At 37.0% G+C, this 16,683-nt stretch overlaps 3 protein-coding genes and 1 long non-coding RNA gene across 4 annotated transcripts; 1 reads left to right on the top strand and 3 right to left on the bottom strand.

Moving 5' to 3' along the window:
- Positions 1-6,340: 6,340 nt before the first annotated feature.
- LOC147494503 (uncharacterized) lies at positions 6,341-7,135 on the bottom strand. The gene has a single exon (XM_086568159.1). The coding sequence runs from the start codon at positions 7,133-7,135 to the stop codon at positions 6,341-6,343; it is 795 nt and encodes a 264-aa protein (XP_086424285.1).
- Positions 7,136-11,179: 4,044 nt separating this feature from the next.
- On the top strand, positions 11,180-11,827 carry LOC147494502 (uncharacterized). The gene is made up of 2 exons (XR_015198680.1): positions 11,180-11,288; positions 11,377-11,827. It is a non-coding gene; the product is annotated as an uncharacterized LOC147494502 (long non-coding RNA).
- A 2,062-nt stretch (positions 11,828-13,889) lies between these two features.
- Positions 13,890-14,390, bottom strand: LOC147494501 (uncharacterized). Its single transcript, XM_086568158.1, has one exon. It carries the CDS (start codon positions 14,388-14,390, stop codon positions 13,890-13,892), a length of 501 nt encoding a protein of 166 aa, XP_086424284.1.
- Positions 14,391-14,695: 305 nt separating this feature from the next.
- Positions 14,696-15,533, bottom strand: LOC147494500 (uncharacterized). The gene is made up of 2 exons (XM_086568157.1): positions 15,361-15,533; positions 14,696-15,272 (listed from the first exon to the last, which is right to left on the bottom strand). The coding sequence occupies exons 1-2, from the start codon at positions 15,531-15,533 to the stop codon at positions 14,696-14,698; spliced, it is 750 nt and encodes a 249-aa protein (XP_086424283.1).
- Positions 15,534-16,683: the final 1,150 nt, after the last annotated feature.

Here is a 16,683-nt window from a genome sequence, read left to right as displayed (position 1 = left end):
GTCCAAGGGGCTTTTTTTAACAGTTTGTGGAATTAGCAGACATACTTTATGCCATCTGTTACTATTCAATTAAAAAATGAACAGTAATCGTGAACATTAATAAAGTGAATTTGAACAGTAATTGTGAACAATAAAGTGAATTACAATAGGGTGCTGCTAAATTGGGCTACTAAAAAATGTCATACATTAATTTTAGCTTGGGCCGCGATATTGAAACCCCCATAAATGGGCACCCCTTTGACCAATTCAATAGTATTAGCACCCCTTCATTAAATACACAAAAACATTAATGGCAAATAGCTGCTGCAGGATCGCACAATCCACGGCATCGGGTTGCCGCGAGATCCCATATCTCACGGAAGGTGGTTGTCGTGGGTCATTTTTTTAAATAGTCATCGTAAAAAAAGTTAGTTGCCGCGAGATGATTTTGTTTACTAAAATTGAGTTTGTTTGTGTTAATTATCAAAACTCTTCTTCATTAATTTGCTTACAAAATTTTCTTATAGCATATGAAAATATTTGCCGCGAGATAACAAAATTATAACTCGATTGTACATTTTTTTTTGTCATGGTTTTGGTGTTGTTCTTGTAGTATATAAAGAAATTTTAAAGAAGAAAATGAGGTATTCATATGTCGTGTGTGTTCAATATGCAAAATTTGAAGTGAAAAAAAACAAAAACAAAAAAAAAATGCCGCGGTAACTACCTACCGTGGGATATAGGATCTTGCGGCAACCCGATGTCAGATTGTGCGATCTCGCAGCAACTACCTGTCGTAGAACTATGGGCATGTGGGGTGTAAAATGACATGTAAGAAATAACCATTATTATTTTACTTTTTGTCAAAGAAGTGCTAGTCCCATTTATGGAGGTGCCAATACCACGTCCCTTTCTTTTAGCTTGCCCAGCCAAATTTGGCAGCCCAAAATAAAAAACCATTCCAATCACGTTGTTTAACACCGGTTAAGTTCGAGAGACGAGCGGCATAAATCATCTGTCTGTTAAGTTGCAACAGACGATAGAAAGTGTGTCATCTGTATAGACCATACGCTAAATCGCAACTTTCTCTTCTTTTCTCTCGATCTCCTCACTCCTTCACTTCTCAATCCCTGCTTTTTGCACCATACTAGTAAGTTTCCCTCACTCTCTCTATCTATTGAAATTCAATTTTATTGAGGTTATTTTATTCGATTGATATTGAGTTGTTTTGATTGTGATCGAGGCTATTTTGATTAGTTTGTTTGTAGTTAAATTTGATTTAAAGAATGTTAGATTGTTGAAATTGTTTGTTTGTAGTTAAATTGAAATGAGATTTGTAGTGTTTATATTGTTTGTTTCAATTGCATTATTTATTTAATCTTTGTAATGTTTTGTGAAATGAATTGATTGTAAACATATGAATTGTTGTATTGATGTTAATACTATAATTGGTTGAAGTAAGGATGTTTGAAATGACTTGATGTTGAAATGTGTTTGAAGTAGTGATGTTGATGTTAAAATGTGTTTGAAGTGTTGTGTTGTGTTGTGTTTAATTGTTGTTTGAAGTTATAGAAGGATGTTGATTGAATTGCACCACTCAAAATGAGTAACAAGGGTAAACGATTTTTCGGTTGAAAATCAGTTAGTAGATTGACAAAATAGTCGACGTCAATGCTAAACAACGATAAGGATGAAAACAAAGTCTGTAATTTGCAAAACCCTCCCATACTTTCATTTTCGGACCCAATCGATCCACTAACACATTCTACATTGGCTAGAAACCTATAAATATACATATCTCATCGTGCTAGTGTAAATATGGTAAGCATTTTATTGTTAAATTTGATTTTTTTTTTAACATCCTAATTTGTATTTTTTTTTTATTTTAATGAAATGTTTTGAATAAATATTTAGGCGGCGAGGGAGATGAAAATGCGATGTTGTTGGGCATCCGTGAATACTTGGTGGAAAATAATGGTTGTCAAAGGAGATTGTTTTGCTGACATACAAAATGAAATTTTATAATCTCTATTATTTTGGTCACTATTTCGATGTGATTATCAAAACGCCGACCGTGGTTTAATATATATTTTGATCGAGCAGTGGTGGCCCACAACTCACACTCTCCGCAAGGATGTTACTATGCTCACGGGAATGAGCGTATGAAAAAGAAATTCAATCATATTTGAAGAAGGCCTATACACGACTTTTGATTACGCATAAAAGTGTTGGCCCAATATAAGGCCAGAGCATTGGTCTAAATGGGGTATCATATATATATATGAATGAGTTCATGGACAAGACTAAAGAGAGTGGCGAAGGCTGGTGCCCGGCGGGTATAGATCGGGAGAGATACTTGCGAGCCTTATATTTTTACTTAATCACGCAGTGTTTCTTCCCCACGAGTGATAGTTAACTGAGGTAAGATTGGATAATGTGTTTGGATTGGTTAGAATACATTCATGGCTTTGATTAGGGCGATACTATGTTTGGAGTTTTGATTTATGCATTAGATCAAGCGTGCCGAGTCAATAATAATGTTGGGGATGGTCAATGCGGTGGCTTGACACCTCTTTTACAAGTAAGTTTTATATTTTTAGTATTATAACTTTATATTAAATTACAAATTTGTTTTTTATATTAATTTTTATTGTAGTATTGGTGGCATGAGTACATGCCTACAATGGCTCCACTTATGAGAACGAACATAGACCGTGATATTGTCCCACGGATTAGAGCATGAATGAATGACTATAAAGAATGCCGATCTAGTCAAGGACGCCACAACATTCACTTAGACCGTAATCAACTCGAGACTAGATCAGCATTGGTAATATAATGGACACCATGGTATACTAAAACATATTTGCAATTAAATGTTTAGGATGTGGTTGGAGATATTGTGGATGGTGGTTGAATGCATAAGGCGATTCGCCGTGTACATTGTTCATATGATCTTACAATGTGTCGAGTCATCTTTAAGTTTAGAAGCATCATTGTGTGGTACCTGAGCAATAGGTGTTGCCACCAAATCGTTGGAACACCTTTCATCCTACACCCTCTTCCTGAGAGTATGTGCCCAATTGGGAAGAGTTAGTCAATAGAGGTTTTACCTTATAAATAATGAAGACTTGTGGCCACATGAGAACTCTATTTAGATTTGAATGGTGACTACGACAGTACGTTAATGGGATATAAGGCTATTAGAAGTGATTTGCGTATCTCACTCCCTGCTGAGCCCTACTCTTCATCTCAAGGTCATTACGAGACTTTTGCTCCACTTCCTTCCGATTCGGATAACCCATTGAGCTATAGCATTGTTACATCTCAGGCAAGGCCCAAAATATCGCCGATATATATCGTTTTTTTTTTGTACACCGACATGGATATATTCGATATATCTCAACCGAATATTGAATCATTTTTTCCCTGATATATATCGCAATTTCCGATATAACGATATATATCGACCGATATATACGATATATCCGATATAAATTGTTGACTTTGACGGCAAATTGGCATATTTCACCCTCGAACTTGTCAAGTTTTACCACTTACCCCCCCTAAAGTTCAGTTTAGGCAATTTTAACCCTGTACTTGTAAAACGTATCCACCTTCATATTTCCAATTCATTTTCGGCACCTGAAGAGTGACGTGGATTAATTTTTTTCTTACGTGGAATTTCTAATTTTGAGATGTATCAAATTCTTGCACACTCAGCACACTTTGGTCAAGTCAAGTCAACAAAGACATGAGAAAATCACGTGACCTACCAACAAAACCACTTGTGCGCGCACAAAAAATTATTTCCTCTCGTATTTTCTATCCCCAAATCCCCAAATACCTAATTTGAAACCCTAATTCACAAATTTTCAAATTGAAACCATAGAAAATCTAAATTGAAACTCTAGTTCACTTTGTTGTTGCTCAAACTCATCATTTCGCTCAAACTCTTCATTGTTCTTTGCTCAAACTCATCATTTCTACTCAAATTCTAGATGTCTATGTCTAATTCTACCACATCTGTGAACTCTCGAGGCAACTCCTGATTCCGAACCGTTTGCTATTGTGGACTTGAACCCAAGTTATGGATTTCTCAGACGTCAACGAACCCCGAAAGAAGATTTGTTGGGTGTAGAAAGTTTCCACACCCAGAAAGGTGTTTATTCTTTGTCTGGGTTGATCCACCGGCAGGGAATGACCATGAAGTGATTATTGCAGAACTGAGAGCTGAAATTGCAGAATTGAGAGCTGAAATTGCAGAACTAAAGAAGAAGAACGAGAAGAAGAAATGGATTATAGTGTTTGTTTTTGCTTACTTGTTGTTGTCCTGGTTGAAGTGAATTGTATCGACTTTAAAGATTGAATGTATTGACTGGTTGAGTTTGAATGTATTGACTGGTTGAAGTGATTTTTGAGATGTCTTTGGAAGTATGTTTTATGCAAACTTTACTCGTTGAGTTTTTAGATGATATATATGTGGATGTGAACCATTACAGAGTAGAGAGCATTAGAGTCGGTAGTGTCTGTTTGTTCTGAATGAAACAAGCTATAGATGATGAGAGCATTAGTGTTTGTTTATCAATTTGTTCTGAATGAAAAAACAAACCAAATTTGTGCCTCTTGTTGTTCAAATGAGATAGACATCACATGGTAATCTTTTCCAGAGCAACATAACTTAAAAGCACAGAGCAACAGAGCAACAGAGAAACATAACTTAAAGGCACAGAGCAATAGAGCAACATAATACATAACCAAAATACTGACAATTGTTCCAACAGAGCAACATAAATTAAATAGATAAACATAAAATAGCTTTGTTCCAAAATACAGAGCAACATTAAACATATCAACATCAAACAACTTTGTTCCAAAATACAGAACCAAAATACTGACAATTCCTACTGACAATACTAACAATGCCTACTGACATAACCAAATTAAATAGAGGTGTTATATCCTCCAATTGGTCTTGGTCTTGGTCTTGGTCTTATAGCCCGTACCCTGAGGCTTAATACCCAAAGTCTTTGTTGATCTTGTATTCTTGGATGGACCTGAATCAAGAATTGCAGCTGTAGTTGATGCAGCTTTTCTAGTAGGAGCTTTAGGTGCAGCTAATGCTTCATCCCAGTGAGTGTGTGGTGTATTTCCGGGAGGAGGCTTTAGGGGCTTTAGGTGTAGTCTTGGCTGGACTTGTATCCAACATCACAGCTTTGCCTTTGGGTTGTTTACCTTTGGGTGCAGCTGATGCTTGTGTCTCAGTAAGAGCAACTGATGACCTTGTATTCTTGGCAAGACTTGTAGCAAGAATCATAGCTTTGCCTTTGGGTTATTTACCTCTGGGTGTAGATGATGCAGATTGTGAAGCAACAACTGGATTTGATGGTTCTGTCATAGTTGGGACCTACAAATATGACATGTGTGTATATGTATGAAGTATACAAATTAAAAACAAAACCAATAAACAGAGCAATACCATATTTACCAATAAACAGAGCAAGACCATACCACATTCTCTTATACTTTTAAGTCTCCCTCTTATAAATGTATTGTTATCAGCTTTCATTTTTAAAAGCTCCAAGCCGCTTTACTTTTTAAGTCTCTACTTTCTCTTAAACAAGTTATAAATTTCTGATTTCTAGCAAACTTTAATTTTCTACACATAGCAAGTTAGGCTATATATGGTAGTACACAGTGAAGCAGAGACAAATAAAGGAGTTGTAAAGGAAGTACTAAGAAGTTGTAAAAGAGAATAAGAAGTGTACTCAGAGACAAATAAAGGAAGTACATGATACTACTAGAAATAGAGCAATACCATATCATTTTTGGATCTGCTTTTAGGATTTGTTTTACTTTGAGGTGGAGCTATTGTACTTGGAGGTGCATTACTTGGAGCTGCTGTACTTGTGGGGGTACTTGGAGGTGGAGTTGTTGTACTTGGAGCAGTTGTACTTGTGGGGGCACTTGGAGGTGGAGTTGTTGTACTTGTGTGGGCACTTGAAGGTGGAGTTGTTGCACTGGAAGGTGGAGCTGTTGCACTTGGAGATGCAGTACTTGGAGCTGCAGTACTTGGGGCCTACAAAAAAAGCATTATTGACCCAAAAGTAAACAAATTAAACATCATATGTTTAAAGATAAGAATGGCATTATTGATACATGTTTCTTCTTTGATCTCTTTTGTGGTGGTGCACTTGTGTTCCTCTCTTTGTTTTTTATTTTCACCTTCGAGTAGATATAAATATCCAAAATAACCCAAACAACAATATAAGTCAATAATGTAAATATCCAAAATAAAAATAGAAATAATAAAATAACCACTTACAGTCAATTTAGGTTGCCTTTGAGTTGGTGCAATAGGTTATTTGCATCCTTTCTTGTTATGCCCCATCTCCTTACAGTTAGAGCACCTCATATGTTTCCCTCTCCTTGAAATTTGTGGTCCCTTCTTTGGTGACTCATGTGGGTCCTTCCTCCTATTTCTTTTGGGTCTACCAGGCATTCTTTTTGCCTTTGGAGGCAACAATTTTATACATTTGGTCTTCACCCATTGTACTTCTCCATTCAAAGGTTTTATATGTTCTTCATAAGCATGCTTAACTGTCTCAACCTTATACCATGTCTGCACAAAATTGTCCACCCTCTTGGTAGCTTTAAAGATGGCAGAAATTGCATGACAACATGGAATCCCAGTAAGAATCCACTCTCTGCAGCTGCAAATCCTCTTTCTTAGGTCAACTGAATATCCATCATTTTCATTACTAACCTGAAAATCTTCAGCCCCATGGTATATGCACAACCAGTCTCTATTTGCCATCTTGTTTTCTTCAATGGTTTTCCTAATTCTTAGAGCAAACACAACAGTCCACTTCTGCATTGCTTCCCTCTTTTTTTGCATCCTGTTTACTATATAAATCCTGATGTCCTCCAACATATGAATTAAGGGCTTGAGCCTTGCTCTAATAATACAACTCTTAAAACACTCACTCATATTGTTCTCAACTGCATCACAAGAAGATGTATCCAATTGAAAAACTTTACACCACTGTTCTGGATTTTGTTTGGTCCTCAAGTACTTTGCTGCATCAGCTGACACTAATTCAATCATTTTCATGTTCCTCTCATAAACTGGATTGGTGGTACTTCTAGCAGTCATCCAAAAAAGTCCTTTTAACATAGAACCATTAAATCTCTTCCTAAAATTGGCATATACATGCCTTGCACAACAACGTGTTACTTGATGGCAAAAGTGTGTGCCTTTGCATCAACCAACCCCTTTTGTTTTGTCCGATATAATAGTCCACCCAAAACCATCTGCCACACCAATGTCATGAACCAACAAATTCACAAACCAGAACCAAAAATCTTTGTTTTCACCCTCAACTACAGCCCATACAATTGGATACATTTGATTATTCCCATCCCTACCCACAACGGTGTCAACAATTCACCCTTTATATAACCTTCAAAAACAACCATCCAACCCTATCACAGGTCTACAATGCACCCATCCTTTTTTAGAGCATCTAGGCATACATAAAACCTTCTAAAATATTTTGGTGAATTAAGCTCATTTGTAGCACTTCACCCTGCAAGACTCTAACAAGATTACACACGGATTTCTTGTCAAAGAACTCATGAGCATAATCATAAACCTTGGCATAGTGATCTATCATAACTGAATCCCTCTCCCCCAATGCAAACTTCTTAGCTCTAGAACATTGATTCAATGAAACATTGATTGCATATGTATGCAAAACAGAAGCTACAAAGTCCTCTAGCTTCCACCTAGGGTTGGCAAGGATTTGAGTCTTGTACTTCTTAGAAAGCCATCTAGCATTGCAAAATTTGGCATTGAAATCCCTATTACAATCATGCAAATCATTTAGTGATTTAATCTGCCAGCTACACTCAACTTGCATTGGACTGACATGACATCTCCATTTACATCCTTCACCACAAATAGCGGTTACCCTGTTTGATTCATTCTTTATAAACTTAATTGGGTAACCATTTGCCACTCCATAATCTCTTAGACAGTCCTTGAACTCATCTTTACTTGTAAACCTCATACCCAAAGCAGGTTCAATTGCAAACATATTTGTCTTTGTATTAAATGTGAGCCAACTCTTCTTTTTCTTTCTACAAACCTCTGGTTCTACTGCTTCATCTTCTTCATCACTCTCTGATGGGCTGTAATCTCCATCTTCTCCATACTGTTTGTCATATCCAAAGTGTGCTCGTTTCTTCGGACAATGCCACATCAGGAGGAGCACTAGTCCCTTCACCATTTATGTCATCTGCAGTAGTTTGACTAGCCCCTTCACCATTTTCATCTATGTTCTGCTTACACTTCTTCATTTCAACCCTCATATGCCTAACCTCAAGTAACTCTTCATCACTTACATTGTCTATACTACCAACTTCACTTTCAACATCACTCTGAGAAGAACTATCATCACTATCATCAGATTGCTTGTGTATAACATAAACTTCTATGTTCCCAAATACATCAACCTCTTTTACCATTGAGCTTACATCACTATCAGTCCTAAGTGGCCTTAACCCATTTTCTAATTCCACCCCAGGAGTGTTAAATAAAATTTCAGCTATACTACTAGGAGGATAACCAAAATCCTTTACCATATTTCTGAGATAAAGGTATGTCATTTTAGTATTCATTTCTTCATAAGAACAATTCATTTCTCCCCCATCATACTGCAAATTGGGGCTACCACAAAAGTCCCACCATGATGTACGCTTAAGATAAAAAAAAAGATCCACTACATTTAAGTAATGAAATTAACATCAGAAGATGCACAATTAACATTTATATAACGCAAATTACTATGGACATATCATAGAATCAAACATTTACTTACTTGAGTCAGATTATTCAACAAAAGACATCTAAAATTTGAGCAAAGAACAATGAAGAATTTGAGCAGAAATGATGAGTTTGAGCAACAACAGTGAACTAGGGTTTCAATTCAGATTTTCCATGGTTTCAATTTGAAAATTTGTGAATTAGGGTTTCAAATTAGGTATTTGGGGATTTGGGGATAGAAAATACGAGAGGGAATAATTTTTTTGTCTTGTGCTGAAAGTGGTTTTGTTGGTAGGTCACGTGATTTTCTCATGTCTTTGTTGACTTGACTTGACCAGAGTGTGCTGAGTGTGCAATAATTTGATACATCTCAAAATTAGAAATTCCACGTAAGAAAAAAATTAATCCACGTCACTCTTCAGGTGCCGGAAATGAACCGGAAATATGAAGGTGGATACGTTTTACAAGTACAGGGTTAAAATTGCCTAAACTGAACTTTAGGGGGGGTAAGTGGTAAAACTTGACAAGTTCGAGGGTGAAATATGCCAATTTGCCACCGATATATTGATGATATTTCCGATGTGATCGACGATATTTCCGATATAATCGACGATATTTCTGATATATCGACATACAAAACAAAATTTTGACTGGTCAACAAAAAAAAAATATCTCCGATATATCCAGTTTTTGGGTACATCGAAATATTCACCGAATTCGATATTTTGGACCTTGATCTCAGGGAATGCATGTTGCTATACCTATGCCTCACGTTGATAAAAGTTATCTTCCAAACTTTGTCTCGGATTTTAACACTCTAGATGAGATCTCATCTAGAGTGTTATATATATATATATATATAATTTGAACTATATTTGGTTTATGGTGATGATTTTTCTTAAAGTAATTGATTTTTTTGTAGACTACACTTAGGGCGTGATATACCGAGTTAGAGCTAAGAGATGCACATGATGCGTGACTACAACCGACGATTACTATCATTATTTGGTGGCCAGGCGAGAAGAGAATAAAAAATCACAGGATAAAGCCGCAGAGTTAGAAATGCATTTGAGAGTAAATAAGATAAGAGGCAATCTGGCGAGGGTTCGAGCCGAAGTAAGTTTATAATTTTTTTTTTATGTTTGTATTGATTATGTTTAATGAATGAATTGAATTATGTTTATTTAAGGGTCCTGTATTGGGCACCACTGGAATTCGATCGGGCAGCCTCTAGCCCAAGCCCAACAACAATAGCCCAATACACCCCCACCTCAACGCACACCGACTATCAATTTTTCGACAGTTCTAGCTGGTATCATCTCTCTCGCGAGTCTGAACCCAAAAAAACAATTTTTTTTTTGCATCTTCTCGTTTTGATTGCATTCGCCCATTTTCCACTTGTGAAGCATTTCACACATAATTGCATTACAAATTGAATCGGCAACCACTGAATTCGATTCGGAACAAATTTCATATTCTCGTTTTGAAATTTATAGCATTGACAAATCTACTGATATAGCATGTGACAATCCCAACATGAAAATAGAATTTGTGTTTAGAAAGGGATATGAAAATGACCAAAAAACAAAATGAATTTCTCAATTTTTTTAGTCCAAACGACCCGGCTATGTCGTCTAAGAGAGTCTCCAAACGACCCAGCCATGTCGTTTTGGAGACTTCCAAAACGACCCCGTCATATCGTCTAGCTAAAAATCCAAGAGTTTTGTCTCAAACGACACGCGAAGACCGCTTGAGTATACACTCAAACGACATGGCGAGACCGTTTTAGTGTACACTCAAATGATATGGCGAAACCATTTGAGTGTATACTCAAACGACATGGCGAGACCGTTTGAGTATACACTCAAACAACCTGCGGGTTTCAACATGGCAAGATTGGTTGGATTGGTATATTTTGAGAGATTGCCCAGTGCAATTTGACGAGTGCCCAATTAAATCACCTTATTTAATGAATGGATTCTATTTAGTTGAATGGATGTGTGTATTGTTGAATTGTGGAGTGAATAGAATGGATTGGTGAGCTGTGGAATGATTGGAATGAATTTGTATAGGGGTTTTTAGGTTTTGGTCCTCCTAATAATAGGGGTTTTGGGCTTTGGTCCACGAATGATCGATTATTAGGTTTTGGTCCTCCTAACCGTGAGTTGACCGTGAGTTGACCACGTTGACCAACGATGGACGCCTCCCCCAACTCACATATTTTGCTATTACCTACAATACCCTTGGCGTGTGCCTTACACGTGACTTATTGGTTTTGAATAAAAAAAATATAAGACACATGTCAAAATCTGGACAAGTAGCCGATTTGAATTCAATTACACCAATTTTCTAATTTCTCGAACTAGCCGATTTGGAATTCAATCTTATAAGTAAGGTTGTCCATTCAATCCTAAAGGGGAAATAGAAGAGAGGAGAGAAGATGGGTGGAAGTGAGGTTGTTGCAGTCGTTGCCGCTCCTAAGGTAAAGTTAGGTTAGTTTAGAAGGACTAAAACCTAAACGATGATATTAATAGAAGGACCAAAAGCTAATTTATTTTACTGTTTTGCAGGTTTGTCAATTGTGCTATGAAGAGGGCCATTATGCTTCAACATGTTCATACTTTGGCATTCACTGTGATTATGCACCTTGTTGTGGCTTTATGAGAGTTGTGTTAGGTCACACAAATCAAGGTACTAGGCAATTCAAGTATCTTAAGTGTTCTCGTCCTAGTTGTAAGTTTGTGAAATGGATATACTTCGACAAAGAGGTATACCACCAAGTTTGTAACCTCTGCAAGGAACAAGTTGGAGTTTGTGAAAAGTGTGAGTTGTGCACTAGTTGTCATCTTCCTAATACTTGTGTCAAGAGTGTGTGAGAGTTGTGAGGAAGAGTGCTATGTGTAAGTTGTACTAAATATAATATGTTCTACTGTGGGTGTAATCTGTGTGGATGTAGTGCTATCAAGTACTCTATTCATACCCTATAAATAAAGTTGTCTGCTTTTACATATCAAAACATAACATTGTACTATATAAGATTCTTCAAACAAAAAACACAAAAACCATAGCACTCCAACAGAGCATTGTGATAAGATTCTTGAAAACAAAAAAAATAAAATAAAACAGACAAAATAACACTCCAACATCTTGTGATGTGAGTGATCTCACTGGGTTTGACTTAAAGGCTCAGAGAGGCAAGGAGCAGATGTATTCCCTGGTGTACTTGGTGTCTGAACATGACCACCATCATTATCCTCTCCACCAAACCAGTAATGAAATCCCCTTGATCCTCTTTTTCCCCTTGGCGGTCTGCTTCCCCTAGGTGCTCTTCCCCCTCTCCTAGCTCTTGGCACTTGCTGCCCAACATCTTGTTGATTAGCATTATTCTCCTGATGCTCATGGTGCTCTTGCTGCTGCTGCTGATGAACATGGTGCTCTTGCTCTTGCTGCTGCTGCTGATGAACATGGTGCTCTTGCTGCTCAGCTTGGTTGTGCTGATCATGTTCTTCTTCTTGCCCTCCATTTTGAGCCTTTTGTTTGACTAATCAAGATTTAAGAAACATTTATTGATGCAATTATAATTTCCCTAATTTAAAACATATGACAATAAGTCAAACATAATTTCATTGAAACACAGTCCTTAATTAACAGGACAATTCCCTCAAACATTCTTCATACAAACATAGCATAATAACATTAAAACATACCCTATACATAATAGACCCTACAACAACATTCATCACTCAAACATTTTTCACTCAAACATAAACTTAATAGACCTTACTTAGCATAGACATAGTTGATCACAAACATAAACACTACTTCTACTTCAATTTTGGGAGCACAAATCCCTTAGCCTTTAAGGCTTGCACAACAACTTTCTTTGGTATGTTCTGGTGTTCACCACCATGAAGGTCTTCCTCCTTCCTTTTAGATCCATGATTTTCCTCCCAGTTCAGCTCAACCATGTGATCCAGCACCATTTTGTGTGAACACTTTGGATTAAGGTTTATGAATTGTCTACAGATTTCAACTTGTCTAGCAGAGAAATTGTTGTAAACACCAGGAAGGATGAGATCTTTTAAGTGGGGTGGGTACCAGTCCAACAATGTCAAGTCCCTTTCCTTTACCTTTTGCTTTCCCTTTCCCATTGATATGTGTGTGAGAGATGTGGAAACGAGAGAAGTGAGAAGTGTGTGAGAGGTATGAAAGTAATGTGTTGGTTTTATAGCCCAAAGTCAAGTCTAGTCTTGGAAAACAAACAAGTTTTGAAAACAGACCATGCTTATATGTCTAGTCTAGTCTAGTCTTGGAAAATAGACAAGTTTTGAAAACAGACCATGCTTATATGTCTAGTCTAGTCTAATCTTGGAAAATAGACAAGTTTTAAAATAGACAAGACATGGATATGTGTGTAGGTTTTGGTCTCCTTTGAAAACAGAAAACAGACAAAATCCCAATAGAAAACAGACAACTTTATTTATATAAAACTTAACTCCAATAGAAAACACTCTAATAGAAAACAGACAAAATCCCAATAGAACTCCAACTAACCAATAGAAAACTCCTAACTAACCAATAGAAATCCTAATAGAAAACAAACAAACATGTTAGGGATTGTTACCTCTTCTGCTTGGTGATGAGCTTGTCTCCTTTGCAGCCTCCTTGCAAGTTCTTGCATTATGTCCTACTTCACCACAATTCCTACATTTTCTTTTACCACTAGCCTTTTCTTCATCATTTCCCCTTATCCTTTGTTTCTTTGGCCTCCCTGGCCTTCTTTCATTTGGAGGAGGTAGCACAACATTCTTAGGTTTAATCTGTTTATAAAAAAAAAAAAAAAAAAAAAATCATATTCATTTAGATAACAAATAAATAGAACAATATAGATTCAAATAACAACCTTGTCCCAGTGTTCTTTATTGGCAATTGGATAGATATAGCCTGTATAAGTTGCTCACGAATGACTCCCACAGTGTAGTAATGACTGCAGTTACCTAAAAAAACAAAACAATTTACAAAACAATATAAGAAGATAATATGAAATACTATAAAACAAAACAATTTACAATAACATAACAACTCACTTGGCCCAACTCTCCTTCTTTGGTCTTCTTGGTCTTATCACAGCTATTGCATGGACACAGGGTATCCCTGTCATTTGCCACACAATGCATTCACATGTCATATCAGTGATGTGCACAAGGAAGGTCTTCCCATTCTTAGTATTGGTGGCTAAAAACTCATTTGGTGCAACTCCTGAAATTTGATACCTATGATACTTGGCTTCCAACTTTTCAATTACACCTTGTACAGCAGGTACCAAATCACCCTCACTTAGTCCATCACCTATCTCTCTTCTATCATACATAAGTGACATAATTGTCAATGTATACTTGTCCACAAACTGCATCAGTGGCTTGTCTCTGATCTTAAGGATCCAAGAATTAAAAGATTCACAACAGTTACTTGTGACAGCATCAGTATTTGGTGTTAGATCAAAATATGATCTAGCCCATGTCTTCCTAGATTCCTTCTCCAACCATTTTTTGGCATCCTTGTCTGCCTGCTCTATTGAATCCATAAATGCCTCATGTGTAGTTATCCCAGATGCTTTAGCCGCTGCCCCCCAACATAAACTCTCCAAATAATGACCTTTAAAGATAGTCTTAAAATTCTTGTACATATGTCCTAAAACAGAACGTGATTGAGGTGACCTAATGGTGTGAATATAGACTATAATATGAGAAAATCAAGTTTAAATATATGATGTAATATACCTGTGATATGCATATGGGAAGTTAGTTGCAACACCATCAATGAGACCCCTTCGCCTCGCCGGATATAAAAGTGAGTACTGCCCTCTTTGGATGCTTGTTCAAGTGGGGCTTAAGTAAGCTCAAAGATCTTGTTCCAGGTAAACTTATTCTCACCCCTACATATAAAGATAGCAAGTGGAAAAATGCCATTCATTGCATCCATTCCTATGACACTAAGACAGCATCCCCCATACTTGCCCTTAAGAAAGCAACCATCAAGTCCAATGATTGGCCTACACCCATTCACAAACCCATCTAATGATGCCTTGTATGCAACAAAGAAACCCACAAACTCATCTACAGAATCCTTGTACCACTTTACAATGCTGCATTCATTCCTTTCCAAAATTTGTTTTTTCATTTCTGAAATCACCATGTACCCCTCTTCATAATTACCATGCATTTTCTCTAACAACATGATCCTTGCTCTCCAAGCAGTCCAATAAGATATGTGTACACCATACTCATGATATATCTCATTAAACAAGTCAACTGGAGAAAAGGTTGGATGGGCCCTTGCAAATGCTTCCAATTCATTAGCAACCCAAGGAGCTTTGGCTTGCACAACTTTGTTCTCCTCATCAGCTTCATAAGTATGGATGTCATTATACTTCCTGAGCTTCACTGTAAGCTCATTTATCTTCTTGCTACATTTCACAAACCACTTGCAGTCCTTATCTTTACAAATCACAAAATACCTTTCCTTATCATTCTTTCTTCTGTTTGAAACTAAACCCGTGGAGAGGCGCCATATCTTTTATAAATTGTCTACACTCTCCAATGTGTCTCCATTCCATATTTGGTTTCAATTTCAAGTTCTTTTTGGAGACTGTTGCTTCTGGGTTATCAGTCCTCTCAGCATCTTCTTCCACATAGCAATTTCTTGTTGATATCACAAAATTGTTCATCTCAGTATCTTCTTCTTCATTATCTGACACTAGTGAACATTCGAACTCGACTTGAATGTACATCAACAGGATCCCAATCCTCATCTTCCTTATCAGATTCAGGATCACCCAAATTAAATGTATCTTGACTACAAGGACCAAATCTAGCAACCACCTCAAACTGTCTATCATTTTCATCATCTGAGCTATCACCAAGGAATATATCATTGTTTCCATGTTCAACATCATGCTCAAATGCCTCACCACTCTCAAACAAATCATTGAATTCAGAAAGAACTTCTTCCACACATGCTTGACTACTCCCAACAACTTGTTGATCAATAACAGTTGGTTCCACACCATCTCCATCCTCACTTTGACTTTCAAAGCCAATCTCCCCCTCTTGATCATCCTTAAATCCTTCATCTAATGATTCATCACTTGCTTCCAGAATTGGTTCAACATCATCTTCATCACTCTGACTTTCAAAATCTGAGAAATTAGACTTGTTTTGTAAAAAAGTCTTTGGAATCCCATGTTTCAGCAATACTACTCTTCTAGGAAGTTTTGCATTTGGTTTTTTGGTTTTGGTCAGAATAGGTTGTGAAGTGGACTCATCATTTGGTTTTGGTTTTTTGGTCAGAATAGGTTGTGAAGTGGACTCATCATTTGGTTTTGGTTTTTTTGTCAGAATAGGTTGTTTTGAGGGAGTGGTTAAGTCTACAATGACATTTCTAGTTGACTCATCATTTGGCATAAAGGTGAAGTGGTTAAGTCTACAATGACATTTTCACTTGACTCATCATTTGGCATGGTCAAGTCAAAGATGAGAGATGTGCTTAGATGATGTGAAGGGATTTGAACTAGACTCATCAATTGGTGGACTTGAACCGAAAGTGTGGACTCATGTGTGGGCATTGAATTAGGTTCATGTATGGGTATTGAAGGACATACACCCATGACCCTAGGGTTTGTCTCCCAATCTTGGGTCATGCCTTGCACATTCTGGTAATCATAAGACATAAACAGATGGAATTTATTGTCACTTTCAACCATTATATTCTCCCACATATCCATAAGTTGTTTGTCAGTACTCAGTGGACACAAATACCCTGCTAAAATGCATTGAACGGATGACACCTTTTCCGGGAACAAACATCCTAATTTCACG

The sequence above is a fragment of the Coptis chinensis genome, chromosome 6, assembly GCF_015680905.1.
Source record: "Coptis chinensis isolate HL-2020 chromosome 6, ASM1568090v1, whole genome shotgun sequence".
NCBI lineage: Eukaryota > Viridiplantae > Streptophyta > Magnoliopsida > Ranunculales > Ranunculaceae > Coptis > Coptis chinensis.
The sequence above is the reverse complement of the archived record's forward strand: the minus strand, read 5'-3'. Positions and strand labels throughout refer to the sequence as shown.

Bases quoted from the DNA above. Each gene is read 5' to 3' on its own strand.
- LOC147494503 (XM_086568159.1), bottom strand. From the start codon at position 7,135: ATGACTGCTAGAAGTACCACCAATCCAGTTTATGAGAGGAACATGAAA.
- LOC147494501 (XM_086568158.1), bottom strand. From the start codon at position 14,390: ATGGATTCAATAGAGCAGGCAGACAAGGATGCCAAAAAATGGTTGGAG.
- LOC147494500 (XM_086568157.1), bottom strand. From the start codon at position 15,533: ATGAACAATTTTGTGATATCAACAAGAAATTGCTATGTGGAAGAAGAT. The intron at 15,273-15,360 runs GTTTAGTTTCAA...TGTGAAATGTAG, and splicing joins GATATGGCGCCTCTCCACGG to CAAGAAGATAAATGAGCTTA.